At 40.4% G+C, this 16,026-nt stretch overlaps 1 protein-coding gene across 1 annotated transcript in view; it reads left to right on the top strand.

The window, feature by feature from the left end:
- ITGA8 (integrin subunit alpha 8) overlaps positions 1-16,026 on the top strand; it is a 181,501-nt gene that overhangs the window by 89,234 nt on the left and 76,241 nt on the right. Inside the window, exons 16-20 of the mRNA XM_065398815.1 lie at positions 7,539-7,594; positions 8,050-8,204; positions 11,445-11,582; positions 11,997-12,064; positions 12,837-12,984. Of these exons, the coding sequence (XP_065254887.1) occupies positions 7,539-7,594; positions 8,050-8,204; positions 11,445-11,582; positions 11,997-12,064; positions 12,837-12,984 (565 nt within the window). The remainder of the gene's footprint in view (positions 1-7,538; positions 7,595-8,049; positions 8,205-11,444; positions 11,583-11,996; positions 12,065-12,836; positions 12,985-16,026) is intronic.

Below are 16,026 nucleotides of genomic sequence, written 5' to 3'. Positions count from 1 at the left end.
AAGTACTTGCTACTCCCATCAGTTCAAATGATATGATCAGTATCCCAGAAAATATGGATTTAGGCATTTGAAAACTTTGGTTGGAGTGACTTGAATACAGATTTCTGTGCATTAGGCATGGGGTAATGATTTTTACCATGGCAACCTGAAAGTATAAACACTGGAGCTTCTAAAGGTAACTTAAAATGACGAATTTGAGGAGTTACATTTTTCACACAGAAATAGCTGACTGTTATGTGTTTGAGTGAATGGTTCACCAAAATAGAGGGGTATCTGCCTCTGCTGCTCAGCTGTAGATGTTTGTGGAGTAGCTGGCAAGGATTCATATGTGAACAGAATAGGAGTCGATAGTATCAAATCTTTAACCACCTTTCCCTTTGTGTTGAATGAATTATCAATAATAGTAAATAAGTAGTATTAGGAACTGACAATCATTTCTGTTTATCGTATTGATATGTCCCCAATCAAATTCTTTATGCATTACATATCTCCACATCGACAAACCAAAATCAAATTTTTCTATTACAAACTTCAGTTCCGGAGAGATGGATGAAAATTGGAATTTCCCTTCCAGGGAAAAGTCTGATATCTTGAGACAAAAAAAATATTCCAGATTGGGGGGAAAAACCCGCAATTTCAAAAATTTCCATAAAACAAAAATTCTAAAAAAGTTCAAGTCAGGACCACTGAGTCATTTTGTTCTGACTTTTATATGATCTATACCCTCATAATCATGATCTAGTCCATGCATTTTACTTCGGCTAAGATACTAAGAATAGAACAGTTTAGAATGATACTGAAATGCTAATTAAAGGTTAGGAACATTTTGTAGATTAATCAAAGACCCTATTCTGTTGTCGTAAACACAGCAAATTATAATGCATTTCATATGATAGATCAGTTGCTCAGCTCTTAAGTAAAAGCCAAGGCTCATTCTTCCCTTCCATAGAAAACAGAGCGAAGAGGGAAACATTTATATGAAAGACTTGAACTTTTGCTGTTCTGCCAGTACACTGCATCCTCCCCTCTGAGAGGCAAGACTGGCAAGACAATGGTGTAGGCACAGGTTGAGTCCTCCAACACCCATATTGAGCAGAGGAAATGTAGTTTAATCAAAATCAACATGTTTGGTGGGAACTTTATTGTTTTATTTAAATAATTTTGATTCATTTTGTTTTGCCTTTAGAGTCTTACAATATTAAATGTAATATATTACAACAAATGTAATATATTACAATATATTTAAGTGAATATTTAATAGACTATAAAAGTCCACATGAATCTAAATGAAAGTTAAAACATTTTAATACTATCACAATAGAACAAGAAAGTCAAACTATTTCTTTTGACCTTTTCCCAAGGAAAATTTTGTCAAAATTGACATATTCCTACAAAACATGTCTATTTCAATGAAATTCCATCTCTCAGCAGAAAACTATTCTGCCAAAAAAATTTCTACAGTCCAGCCTTTCCACACTGTGGAATGTGTAACCTACATCACACCTTGCTTTTGACAGACCAAGCTTTGAGTCTCCAGGCTCCATAAGGTGGTGATTTGTGACTTTATACATCTCTCCTCGGGGATGGATAACGGCTAGGCATTAATTGAGTCACAAGGCAAAACCAATGTATTTTAAATAATATTTACAGATATTCACAAAGTCAAATATTCAGCTGGCACAAAAGACATGAGTAACTATATATACAAAGATTCACTAGCTTTTGTTTGCGCCTAAATTCAAGGCAGAAAACTTATAATAAGATAATTAGAGAGATGCAACTGCATGTATCATATCTCGCGATCACTTTTTAAATTTCTGTAATATTTAGTTGTGTTAGAATTAAAATACACTGGTGTGCTTTTTTTACATCAGATTGAAGGGTATAGATTTATTTCAAGCAAACTGTTCTGTTGTCTTAAGGTTTGGAGGAAAAACCTTGTTGTCTGTTCAATCATGGGCTTCATTTTATAGCCGCCAGGGTAGCTCTCATGGTGGTAGCAATGATAGACACTATAGGGCAGACAAGACTCTGGTGTTCTTACCTCCATGTCATTCAAGACTGATTATACAGATAAGGCCATACAGCCAAAGGACAAAGATGCCATTTCCCAGTTGTTTCTTATCTACAGCAGTTCTCTTCCTTTAATTGTTCAAAATTGTCCTGCTTGTTGAGTAATCACCATACCAACTTGCGTTTGTAAGAAGTTTGAAAGTTGAACTCGTTCTATTTTTCCACAGAGCTATAAATCAACTTTCCAGATTTCAGAAACCCTTCTGACTCCAGTCTTGCTTAACTGCTCTAACTCTCTTGGCCTTACTTATTATAAAATCTATTATTTTTAGCTTTTCCCACTTCTTACAAGCATAGAGTGCCTCATAGTACAAACAAGCCCATTTAAACATCACAAGATCTCCCTTAAACTTGACGCTACTTTCAAAATAGTTAACTTACCGCCAATCTCATGAGGTTTATGACTAAACTGTGTGATCTCTTTAGATATTCCCAGTGTCAAATTTTGTGCAATTTATGATTTCACAGTTGTGTCTGTGCTGTGCACCAGGATGGCACAAGGGACACAAGTTGGATCATCCTGTTTCTAAAGCACAGCTCACTAGCACTTGAGCTAAAGGAGCTCACATTAGCTGTGCTAGCATTTCAAGGGCCTATGATGTGCAGTTCCAATTCCATCCAGAAATGGGCAGTAGTACATATGCACAGTACCCAGTCTTCACACTAGCATGCAAAGTAAATACTAATGTAGTTTAAATTAATGATCCAAAATATCACTTGGATTTGACAAGATACTAAAAGACAAATCCCCCACTGGTGTAAAACCTCATAGCGCCATTGAAATCAATGGAACTGTGAGGATTCCCATCAGCAGAGGATCTGATCCTAAGAGATGAGTTTTTCATTCTCTTGATTTTTACACTGTATAATTAAATATAGTAAATTCCACTTAGAGTTTGTATTGCCAAGCTCTGCTGTGTCACCCATACCCTGTATACATACTGCTAAGTGCCCCTTTCAGAAGGGTAGAGCGCCATTTTCATGTACAGCCATAGTCATGTCTCTGCTCACATAGTGTGAAGGTGAGCACATGGACCCCAACTGCAGTTGTAGGGGAGGGACGGAGGGGGTGTGCATAAGGCGAAGGCAGTTATGCTGCTGTATCCCTGGCTGTGTAGCCACTAGATCTGGTCAAACATTTGCCTCCAAGTTTCATTGATTATAAATGACTTTTGGGAGCAAAATGATAATTTTCTTGAAAAATGATCATCATTTGAAATTTTCTGTTTTTTCCAACAAAATTATTCTAAATGAAAATTTTTACTTGGGGGGAATAGAGAGACTAGGGGGGAAAAGAAAACAAAACTGACAAAATTCTCATTTAGAATCGTTTGAATTTGGTGTGTTTCATCAGAAACAGCTGCAAAAAATTTCAAACGAAACAGAAATTTTTCATTTTGTTTCAAAAATTTAATGGATAATAACTCCTGTTTTCAACCAACCCTAGTAGCCACATCTTTTGCCTACTGCATCAGTGTGTGGGGGGCAGGGTACAATCCATCTGACCGAGGAAGCAGGACCAAGGTGGAAGAGTTTGGGGGACAGACTCTAAACAGGTCATATTCTCTTCTCAGAGAGGCAGTATTTTACCCTATAAAACGTATGAAGACTATTGCTGCTTAGGGTTGCCAGGCATCCGGTTTTCAACCAGAATGTCCGGTCGAAAAGGGACCATGGCAGCTCCAGTCAGCACCGCTGACCGGGCTGTTAAAAGTCCAGTTGGTGGCACAGCAAGGCTAAGGCAGGCTCCCTGACTGCCCTGGATCCACGCAGCTCCCGGAAACAGCCAGCATGTCCATGGGGTCCCTAGGTGCAGGGGAGATTAGGGAAGCTCCACGGGCTGTCCCTGCCCCAAGCACTGGCTCCGCCGCTCCCATTGGCCAGGAACAGCAGCCAATGGGAGCTGCGGGGGTGGTGCCTGCGGGCGTGGGTAGTGCACAGAGCCATCTGGCTGCCCCGGTGCCTAGGAAATGGATGTGCCTAGGAGCTGGACATGCCGGCCGCTTCCGGGAGCCGCAGAGAACCAGGGCAGTCAGGGAGCCTGCCTTAGCCCCGCTGTGCTGCAGACCAGAAGCCGCCTGAGATAAGTGCCACCTGGCTGGAGCCCGAACCTGCACCCCATCCCCCTGCCCCAGGTCAAACCCCCTACTGCACCCTAACTCCCTCCCAGAGCCTGCACCCCCTACTGCACCCCAACCCCCAGCCCAGCCCTGAGTCCCATCCTACACCCTAATTCTCTCCCAAAGCCCACACCCCAACTCCTTGCCCCAGCCCTGAGCCCCCTCCTGGAACCCGCACCCTCTCCCGCACCCCAACCTCCTCCCCCAGCCCTGAGCCCCCGCCCACACCCCAACCCCCTGCCCCAGCCCTGAGTCCACTCCCACATTCCAAACCCCTTGACCCCAGCCTGGAGCCCCCTCCTGCACCCAAACCTCTCATCCAGAGCCCACACCCCCAGCCAGAGCCCTCACCCCTCCTGTACCCCAACCCCCTGCCCCAGCCCAGTGAAAGTGAGTGAGGGTAGGGGACAGCGAGTAACAGAGGGAGGGGGGATGGAGTGGGTAGGAGCCGGGCCTCAGAGAAGGGGCGGGGCAAGGGTGTTTGGTTTTGTGCAATTAGAAAGTTGGCAACCCTACTGTTGCTCTAAAGAGAGTAACATCCTCTCCACATGTTTCAAAGACAAGGCATCTGGGGCAGGAACCCATGGGCAGTGAGGCAATGGTGCTGGTTATGTTGTCTCAGCTGTGGGGAGCCCAGAAGTGGGGGGGATCTTTGCATTCAGTTAGAGACTCCTGGGGCCTCTTGAATATGCTGTAGACCTCTGCTCAGCAGGGGTGCTGGAGGACCCAAACACTGCCTACTCCATAGTCTTACTGGCCCTATCTCTCAGAGGGGAGGATGCAGTGGACTGACAGATCTGCAAAAGCTCTTCCATGTAAACATTCACCTCTTGGTCCTATTCTTCCTGGAAGGGAAGGATGAGCCTTGATTTTTATATAAGGGCCAACTAACTGATCTCAGTCATATGAAGTGCATGAAGATCTGCTGCGTTTATGAAAGCAGAGTAGGATCTTGGACTAAACCACAACGTTCCTAACCTATCTTTAACATATCATTGTAATTCTCAACTGTTCAAAATACATTAAAATTGTATTGTTTCAATAATTACTTTTTAATTCAAACTACAAACAGCATAATGTATTTTAAAGTCGTTTTATGTAAGTCCTGCTTTAAATATACGTACTATACAAATTTCCTAATCTTAAAGGGACACCTTAATCTTAAATGTCACTTAATCTGAGTGACACGCATCACTTTGCAAAGATCCCCTCCACATCAGCCGTGTTGCGCTGTCCCTGGGTCAGCCAAGGAAGGGGATTTTGACTTGTGAAGGGGTTTCCCTTCTGCTGCAGGGCAAGAGTACACTATGATGGATTTATACCCAGCACGCTGTCTGACACAGTAGCTTAGCTACACCACCAGGGGCATTGAGAGGGCAGAGTCAAGATTCTGCCTACTTCCTACAGCTCCCACCCACCTAAATGGGGAGGGGATACCCACTCCACAAAGTCTGATTCCTCTTACCTGTTGTGCAGATAGCTGCCACAGGGGTATAAGAGGGCACTTTGTACCTCCTTACTTTCCTGCACGGCTGCCTAGCTGTGCCACAATTTGGCCTATAAAGGCTGATGACTAAATTCTTTGCATATCAGTTCAACAAAGTATATGTTCTCCATTTAATGCCCACTCTACGCTGTCCCATATATTTAGAAATGGTCAGTTATTCATCTCTAATTGGTAATTCTAGGAGAAATGTAAATAGGCCCAAATTTGCAGTTTTTCAGGGGAATTGGAATCAACACTTCTAATAGTCTCTGGAGCCTATGGTGAAGTCTTGCTTAATGGTATGAAGGAAATTGTTTGCCCTGAAGGAAGATGTTGAGTAAGGTCATGTGAGTTATATGAATCCCAGATGTGGCACATTTTTATTATACTTGTCAGAGGAAGCTGATACACAGTTACAATATGATTAGAGGTTATTTTAGAGGTAACATTACTAGTTTTGAGCTGACTACATGACTATGTTGGTACATACCATAACATTAGCGTAGTATTTAAAAGCAATGACCAGTTCAGAAATGTTTGGATTTTATCTAACTTGTGTCATTGTCTGACGTGAAATGTGCCAATTTTCTAGTTCCAATGCTGACCGGGCTCTGTGTAGACTGATTGTAATAGTCTCTAAGAATCATTAGTAACTAGGGAGATTTTCAAGTTTTAATATCCCACCCTGCAACCCTTATTCAAATGCGTATTCCCATGACTAACTATGGGACTACGTGTGGGAGTATGGGTTTGCAGAATTGGGACTTTAGTATGTAGTGTCAAATACTAGACATCAAGAGCATGTTACTAAAGATGGGTTTCCAGTGGTGTCTATTAGCAGGAAGTCAAGCCTTTCTAATAGCATTAACCTTGTTATAATGGTTTAACAGATCATCAGTGGTTATTTGTGAAAGCTTTTGAATGTAATTTCATTAAACATTTATATTTTGTATTGTGTAATAAAACATCTCTTTGTAAAATGAAACCTTTCCACAACCAGTAATAAATTTTATGGTTTCACCTTTACATATGTGGATTAGATAAAAATAATGGATTTATTAAGGAAAATACATACACTAGAATTTGCTAAAATAAAGTGCTGTCAGTCTCTATAGTTAGAGAAGGTCTTCTCTTTTAACTTTTCAGTATTAGTCAGGATCAGTGACATGACATGTAGAGAAAAGAAAGTGGGCAATTTTCAATATATAATTTAGGTGGCTGTGTGTTGAAGTTTGTGCAGTATGATTATCTTTAATGACAAGGATGTTGCTAGCCGTTATGTTGAGACCAGCGTTTGCCATGGGATTTGAAAAACGCACACCAGAAATAAAGCTATTAGCATACAGCTTCAATGCATTTATGTAATAAATAACAAACACTGAAAAATTAATTTCTCTGACCTTTTACTTTTAGGGCTTGATCTGATAGGCAACTCCAGCAAAGTTTTAAATTGAAATGGAAAACTCTCTGGCCTGATCTCTAATTCCTTGTGCACTAAAAAAGTTCTGTTTAAGTATTTCCGTGAATTCCTGGCCCGCTGAAGTACATGGGAGTTTTAGTCATTGATTTCGGTGGAATCAGGATTTCATCCTTTGGGGTTTTTGGTGTGCAAGGAATACAGGATTGTGAGCTGGGTACATGCACAGATAGTTTTTTTAATTCCATCATAAGAAACTAAAAAAGGACTGTGTGTAGCTGCTTGATACAAAGCTAGTGAGACAGATTGCTGAATTGGTTCAGGACAGTGAACGCTCTGTAACAACTTTTGAGAAGGGGAAAGGCGGTCTGAGAAATAATGGAATCAGTGACTCAGTACAAAGCTCTATCTGTTAATTATTTTTCTTTGTTGCTTTTTACAGTTTTATTGTAAGAGTCTGTGTGGCTTTTGAAGGTCAAAGTATTTCAGATAAGATAGGTAAGAAAGTTTTATATACCTATGAATTTATTTATGGCTCATTGATTTGAGTTGGATATTTTGACTGCATTCAAAGAATACAGCATTGGGTCCTTTATAAGTTAAGAAAATACTGCCTGTTTTTGTTTTGTTTATTTAAACTGAGCAAGGTTTATCCAATTGCCAAAATAAAAGCAAGAACTTGACTATTTTGTAATGCTTTTAAAAGAAAGAATCTTAGGAAATAGAAATTGTGTACAGTGCATGTTGACTGTGAAAATAAATTTACAAAGATTAATTCAAATTATACATATTCTGTACTTTGGATCAATGTCTAGTGTGCTGTAATCTAGCAACCCATTTTGAAATGTAGACTTTGATTTTTACTGGAAAGAGTTTGTTATTGACATTAGCTATAATTTTGTTCACCATTTTTTCTTTCCATGTTAAATGTTTAATTTACTTACATTCTCTAGCACTGCAAGCTGAATTGCAATTAGATTCATTGAAACAGAAAGGAGCTGTTAAAAGGACCCTCTTCTTTGATTACCATCAATCACATCATTTCTTCCCTATTGTGATAGAAAGACAGAAACAGCTCCATTGCCGGGACTTTGTTGTTTATCTCCGAGTAAGTTGTTTAACATATTCTTAGCTGTCATCTCATAGTTTTAGTATTATGGGAGGAATAAAATATAAGAACGTAAGAACATAAGAATGGCCGTACTGAGTCAGACCAAAGGTCCATCTAGCCCAGTATCCTGTCTACCAACAGTGGCCAATGCCAGGTGCCCCAGAGGGAGTGGACCTAACAGGCAATGATCAAGTGATCTCTCTCCTGCCATCCATCTCCATCCTCTGACAAACAGAGGCTAGGGACACCATTCCTTACCCATCCTGGCTAATAGCCATTAATGGACTTAACCACCATGAATTTATCCAGTTCTCTTTTAAACGCTGTTATAGTCCTCTCTCTCTCTCTCTATATATATATAGGAAAATGCCAGTCATGTTATTAATCTCAGAAATACGAATGATCAAAAAGTAAAGAGCACTTATCATGAACATTCTATAATCACAAAATTAAATGTGAGAAAGACCTATTAGGTCACCTTGTCCATTCCTTAGTCAATGAGATACACCTCTACCCCGATATAACGCTGTCCTCGGGAGCCAAAAAATCTTACCGCGTTATAGGTGAAACCGCGTTATATCAAACTTGCTTTGATCCACCGGAGCGTGCAGCCCCTCCCTCCCCCCGGAGAGCTGCTTTACCGCGTTATATCCGAATTCTTGTTATATCGGGTCGCGTTATATTGGGGTAGAGGTGTAGTTCCATACAAATCTTTTGTCCAGTTGAGTTCAAGGAATGGGGCTTCCTGTGGGAGAGTAGTCCTCAGCCACATATATTTTAATGTCAGGAAGTTTTTCCTGCAATTCTGCCTAAGTTTTCCCCTATCCTAAAGCATGCATATACTGTGTAAATCACTTATTCTATCTACGGTAAGCTAACTGCATTAAAATATTAAATTTAATGATCATTCACTTTTCAATATCTATTTCAAAGGGACTCCATCAAGCAGTTTAGGGCTAAAATGTAGGTTTTGTCAAATAAATATAATTAGATCTTGTAATTTTAATAGAAACATTTTCAGGAAGCAACAAACAAAGTTATTTGGATGTAAACAGTGGCACAGCACACACTGATGATGTTCTAGTGCATGAGAACAAAACACTGAAACTCATTAGAAAATAACTATAAAGCAGAAAGACTTGGGTAAATCAGTTAAGCTCTTGGTGTCCCAGTTTCTTCAGCTATGAAACTAGGATAATAATGGTTACCCACCTTTATAAACCACTTTGAGATCTATGAAGGAAAAGTGGGACATAAGTGAAAAGTAATAATCATAGACTCATAGACTCATAGACTTTAAGGTCAGAAGGGACCAATATGGTCATCTAGTCTGACCTCCCGCATGATGCAGGCCACAAAAACTGACCCACCCACAACAGAATCTTCCAGCCTGCGACCCCTGCCCTATGCTGCGGAGGAAGGCGAAAAACCTCCAGGGCCTCTGCCAATCTACCCTGGAGGAAAATTCCTTCCCGACCCCAAATATGGCGATCAGCAGTACCCCGAGCATACAGGCAAGATTCTACAGCCGGACCCTCATTTTACCCGCGATGTCACGTTAATGCCTAATTGACTAAAATCACGTTATCCCTTCAAACCATTCCCTCCATAAACTTATCAAGCCTAATCTTGAAGCCAGAAAGGTCTTTCGCCCCCACCGTTTCCCTCGGAAGGCTGTTCCAAAATTTCACCCCTCTGACGGTTAGAAACCTTCTTCTAATTTCAAGCCTAAACTTCCCCACGGCCAGTTTATATCCATTCGTTCTCGTGTCCACATTACTACTGAGCTGAAATAATTCCTCTCCCTCCTTGGTATTAATCCCTTTGATATATTTAAAGATAGCAATCATATCCCCCCTCAGCCTTCTTTTGGTTAGGCTAAACAAACCGAGCTCCTCGAGTCTCCTTTCATAGGAAAGGTTTTCCATTCCTCGGATCATCCTAGTGGCCCTTCTCTGTACCCGTTCCAGTTTGAGTTCATCCTTTTTAAACATAGGAGACCAGAACTGCACACAGTACTCCAAATGAGGTCTCACCAGCGCCTTGTATAATGGAAGCAGCACCTCCCTGTCCCTACTAGAAATACCTCGCCTAACGCATCCCAAAATCGCATTAGCTTTTTTCACAGCCACGTCACATTGCCGACTCATAGTCATCCTGCGATCAACCAGGACTCCGAGGTCCTTCTCCTCCTCCGTCACTTCCAACCTATGCGTCCCTAACTTATAACTAAAATTCTTATTAGTCATCCCTAAATGCATCACCTTAATGATAATAGTGACTTATCCTCCCTTCATACAGTGAACCCCTCTTTTTCTTATTTGACAGATCTGGAGTCCTAAATAGCTAATATTAAGCATCTATCTGCTTAATCCACTTCCTCTGTGAAGGAAAAGGAAGTGAGGGTTATCAGTTGAGAGAGTCACCACATCCATTTTATTCAGAATCCTTGAAAGACCCATAGCAGCCTCATGGGCATATTTCCGCCAAATCCCAGTAGCTAAGAAATATATGGAGCCCTCTGGAGTATTGCTTTAAACCTTTGTTCAACATAGCTGTCTAGTCTGAAGAGATAGTTTAGTAGAGCTGTCATTTAGTCTTTGTCTTCTCCTCAGACAACCTCCAGGATGACTACTGCTCCCCAGTCTCCAAGAGTGGGGCTTTGTGGAGGTATATTTATGAAGGAGAAAAGATTAGTGTTGCTCACCTGTAGTTGGAACTGCTTAATACACTGTCTGGGTAGGCATTAAGGCCACCCTGGAAAGGCAGAGGAAGGTGAGGTGGGGACAAGAAGGGCTTTAGCAGTATATAAGGGACTGCATAGGCAATAAAGATGGTGGACTTTTACCAAGGCTGATGTGTATAAATCCTTGGTTATGGAACAAACCAACAATATTGCCTCCACAGATCCACACGTGCCCTCCCTCCATTCCTGCCAGGTGGTCAAGAACTGATGGGAGTTTTAGATACGGCCTCATTCTAGGCTACTGCTTTGAAAAAGTTCTGAGTCTACGCAGCTCAGCAAGCTACTTCCAGAGTGTGGGTCTGTGGAGGCAATGTGTTCTGAGAACACCAGTTACAGGTGAGTAACCTCGCTTTCCTAACTATACCACATAATCAAAAAATGTCTTCAAAGACGCTCTTCAAAGAATCATTGTTTTATTCCTTCAATAGAGACAAAACCCTGAATTTGTGTGAATTAAAGTGTTGTTTTTATTATGTGATTATCTTTCACAGGATGAAACAGAATTTCGAGATAAATTATCTCCAATCAGTGTTAGTTTGAATTACAGCTTGGATGAATCCACTTTTGTAGATGACCTAGCTGTGAAACCAATACTGAACTATTATCAAGAAAGCACTGTTAGGGAGCAGGTATGGACCTTGCATGCAATATGTTCTATATATAAACATATTATCTGTTGCATCTTTCTTAATATAGTGTATCATTGTGTTCACAGAAGTTATGCAACAAGGGTTTAATTAATTCAGAATATGTATTTCATGGGAATAGATTACCATGCATCTTTTAAAACTCTTCCAGAACTACTGTTGTGGTTGCATTGTAGAACATGTAAGCCCCAAGTTATAGTGGGGAAAATTTAAAAGATTCATATATTCATATCTTACAAACCATTACATACATAGTCATTGAGATTACTCATGAGGGTAAAGGCTTGCAGAAATAACCCCTTCATTTGTGGCATTGATGGTAATAATCAAAACAAGGAAGTGAATTGATTTTTTTCAAGGAAAAACTCTAATACCACCGGTTCATGTTTTGAATAGGCTTACATTCTGGTGGATTGTGGAGAGGACAACATGTGCATTCCTGATTTGAAACTTTCAGCTACACCGTAAGTTTAAACAAAAAAATATGTGTGCTATACCTAATAGAATACAGGTGGTCATTAAAACAGCTCAGAAGAAAATATAGACACTTCTAACTGCCTTAACTACTAGATGAAATGTGAAACTCAGGTCAGTTGCTGGCTATAGCAATGCCTTCTTACTGATGCCAAGTCCCAGGTTTGTTGGTGAATAAAATATTAGTCTGAAAAATTTTGCCCCGCTCTAGTCTCAGTGGATCTCAGGAGATGTGCTGGTTTTGGGGGCTGAAATCCTTTCTCATTCCATGGGGAAAAAGAGGCAGAGAGGGGAGCTGAAATCCCACTATACTTTTCTCCACTCCAAGGGAGCAGTGCAACGGGGACCCTTATGAAGTTTAGTCTCCTACATCAGCTATTCCTGTGTAGGTAGGGTGCAATCAGGGCTTTGGAATTTAATACAACTTGCTTTCCATATTCTGTTGTAACTCACTTTGACTGTCCACAGTGGCACATGTATTTGCCCTGACCCCTTCCTCACTGTTCTAGAGTACACTCCCTTTTTCACAATTTGCAAACCTGCTGTGGAGTTTCTCCGTGGGATTATTTTTGTGTTGGAAATTCTATGTCAAGTAGCTGGTTGTGCATAGAACTTGAAGGCAGGTATTTTAGAAAATTGCTACATTTTTGAGTATAGATGCTAGGAGAGCAAATGGATCATACAGGTGGATTAATTGTGCATGTTTATAATCCAATTAATTATGTATTTTCAAAGTTCATGATCAGATGTATGTTTTTATAGAGATAAATATCAACTAATCATTGGAGAAGAAAATTGTGTCATGCTCATAATAAACCCACGGAATGATGGGGAAGGAGCCTATGAAGCTGAGCTTCATATAAAGATCCCACCTGAAGCAGATTACACAGGTGTTGAACGAAACCACAAGGTAATCATATTGGGGTGTTCTGTGTTTAAAGAAAAAAGACTGGCACAGAGTTAAAGCACCCTGTGTATTCTAGCTAGGGTTAGATAACAGATTGGTGGCTTTAATCAAAAAAGTAGTACAAATCTTTTAAAATGTGTATTTACATTCAGATCAGTTGTTTTATTTTAGGCTATGTCTACACTTACGGTGGTGTGTATGGTCCATACACTGCACCCCTCCCAACAAGGGTATAAATAGACGGTGAGGCACTGCTAAGCACAGTTGCCAACTTTCACACGGTAAATAAGCACCCTGACTTTCACAATAAGCCAAAAATCAAGCTAATCCCATTTCAAAACAAGTCCAAAACAAGCCAATCCCTCAGAACCCCCAACGCCCTATGTGACTAGATCCCCCGGCGTGCAGTCTGGGACTGTGGTGGAGCCACTGTGCACCCCTGACTCTCTCCCTCCCTTGCCCCTGCTTGCCAGGAGCCGATCAAAAAAAAGAAGCAACAAGCTACAACAAGCTACAAGCCAAAAACTAGCCAACAAGCAACTCACAAGCCAATTAAGCCAAAAACAACCCCAATTTCTGCGTTTTTTCCCCGCGGGTTTGGCATGTCTGTTGCTAAGCCGGGTGGAGTAAAGACATGCCAGAACCTTAGGGTATGTACCCTTCACGGCTCTCCAAATGCCCAAGCAGTGTCTTCCATGGCTACACTGCTAAAAACAGTGTCGTGTCCCACGGCCTCCCAGCACAAGGAAAGGCTCCAGAAGTGGGGAGGCAGTGGGGAAAAGCTCCAGCAGCTCCCCACTGCTGGAGCCTTTCGCTGCAGCAGGGAGCTGCTGGAGCCTTGCCCCATCACAGGGAAAGTCTCCAGTAGCAGGGAGAGCTCTGGCAGGGGGAAGGCAGAGGGGAAAGGATCTGGGCACAACATGCTTTTCACTATGGCATGTAGTTACATGTATCCTACACGTGGCTGCCAGTATAGACAAGGCCTTATACATAGGCCAAGAAGCATGAAATCATAGGATTTGATAATGTTTAGACAGAGGCTATTTAAAGAAGCTTGTCCTTAAGCCCCACCCCAACCATTTGTTTTTTTAAACAGATCTCACTTATTCACTGCTGGACAGTAAGATTATATCACCTCATCTGCACATAAATCTCTTAAACTATCGCACCATCAACTTTTTTTTTTCTGAATGTTTGGAATGTGACACACAGAAAGGCCCTGGGAATCAGAGGGGGAGTTAATTTCCTTGCAAGAGACAAATGTTGTTAATTGAGTTGAAAGTAATCTGCAATGTATTTTTTGATTCTTCTTCTGTCAATCTACTTTACTGATGGACTGAAAGTTGCAATAGGATAAACCCAGTTAAAAGAACTGATGAGAAGGAAAGTGAAGATGTTATTGAAGATTATATTGTTAGAAATTAAAGAGAACTCCACCCCTCAAGTGCACTTAAAAATAATTTCCCTGACTCCTTGCTTCTCAGTGTATTTTTCTTCTCCTGCTCTCTCACAGTAACTCTAGCTTTGTTGTTTGATGTACAGGAAAGAAGCTATATTTATCATAATCTCGCTGGGTTATTTTACTCTGTTGGTCTCAAGAAGCAATAGACCATTCTTCCTGACATATGTGGCGGGGGGAGGGGATGTTGTTCCTAAACACTCTGAAGTTAATCAGAATCTTTCCATTTACTTCAATGGACTTTGGATTGGGTCTTGAAGAGGCGAGAGTCTTCTAATTAGAAATGGCAGGGAAAAAATTCCCCCAAAAAACTTTAGATGAAAATGCCCTTTTTATCAAAATGTTATCAAAATCTTTCAGGTTTTCATTACAAAAAAAATTAACCCCTAGCCCCCCAAAATGGTTTCTTTTCAACTACTGTAAAATGAATTATTTTAGATCAAAAGTTTTCATTTTCTTTGATTTTTTTTTTTTTTTGTGGGAAGTAAAATACATTTCACGACCAGCGCTGCTTCTGAATGCTGATACAGACTTAATGAGGCTATCTTAAATTTTCCATACATTTTCACTCCCATGTTCTGTGCACTAGAGCAGACTGATTAACCTTTCATTCACATCTCTTAATGTCAGCCCTTATTCAGACAGAGGGATTGCTATTTATGTTCTTTTTAAAAAAAATATCAGAACATTAGTCCTAGTGTGTTCATAATTCTTAGGCAGCATTACATTGTGTATAGCAGATTTAGTTTTTGTAAACTTTTCATATAGTACTGAAAGCTAACCAATGACTTCTATTGATTTTAGAACTGTAAAAAAAGTATACTATTCAAAACTTTATTGTTGAGTTTAATACAAATAAAAACCTAGAAAACACAACCCAAAGTGTCTGTGCAACAAAGAAATTCATATTGTACTATTTGCCATGTTATAAAATATGTATGTGGTATTTAATAAGAAATGGACTGTTCTCTATCTTCAGCTGCTTTTCTGTGCTACCACAGTTGTTCAAAGCTGTTGAAGTCCTGACAAAGATGAATACACAATCTCTGTCATTTAAAAAACCAAATTGAAATGAAAAAATGAATGGATTAAAACATGCATCCTGTAAATCCTAATGTTCCTTTACACCCTTTCCTCTACATTCTCATTGCACTCTACCTCTCTGTCATTATAGAAAGAGGAAGTTTGCCAAGAAGAGAAGTATTTACAACCATTTTTATCATCTTATTCCCAAAATGGCCTTACTTTCAGGTACATTAGGTTCATATGTTTAAAGGCTGATCCAATACAAATGCTGAAAGTATAAAAGAGTGCTTACAGTTGATTCTATTCATGAATAGAGTTTAAGTATCTTAACATGATGGATAAGCCTCTGGCTTGCCTTGCACAGGGCTAACTTTCAGCATATCTGGCTTTATCAAAACAACTTGCAGTGTGACACCCAAGATACACTCAGGTATGGAAACATAAGTCGCTTGGTTTGTAACCATGGGTGAAATCCTGGACCCGTTGAAGTTAATGGGGGTTTTGCCATTGGCTTCAGCAGGGTCAGGATTTCACCCTATGTCTCCATAAGTGTTTGTACC

This window comes from Emys orbicularis, chromosome 2, assembly GCF_028017835.1.
Source record: "Emys orbicularis isolate rEmyOrb1 chromosome 2, rEmyOrb1.hap1, whole genome shotgun sequence".
Classification (NCBI taxonomy): Eukaryota; Metazoa; Chordata; order Testudines; family Emydidae; genus Emys; species Emys orbicularis.
Note: the sequence above shows the minus strand (reverse complement) of the source record. Positions and strands in the feature narration are given on the sequence as shown.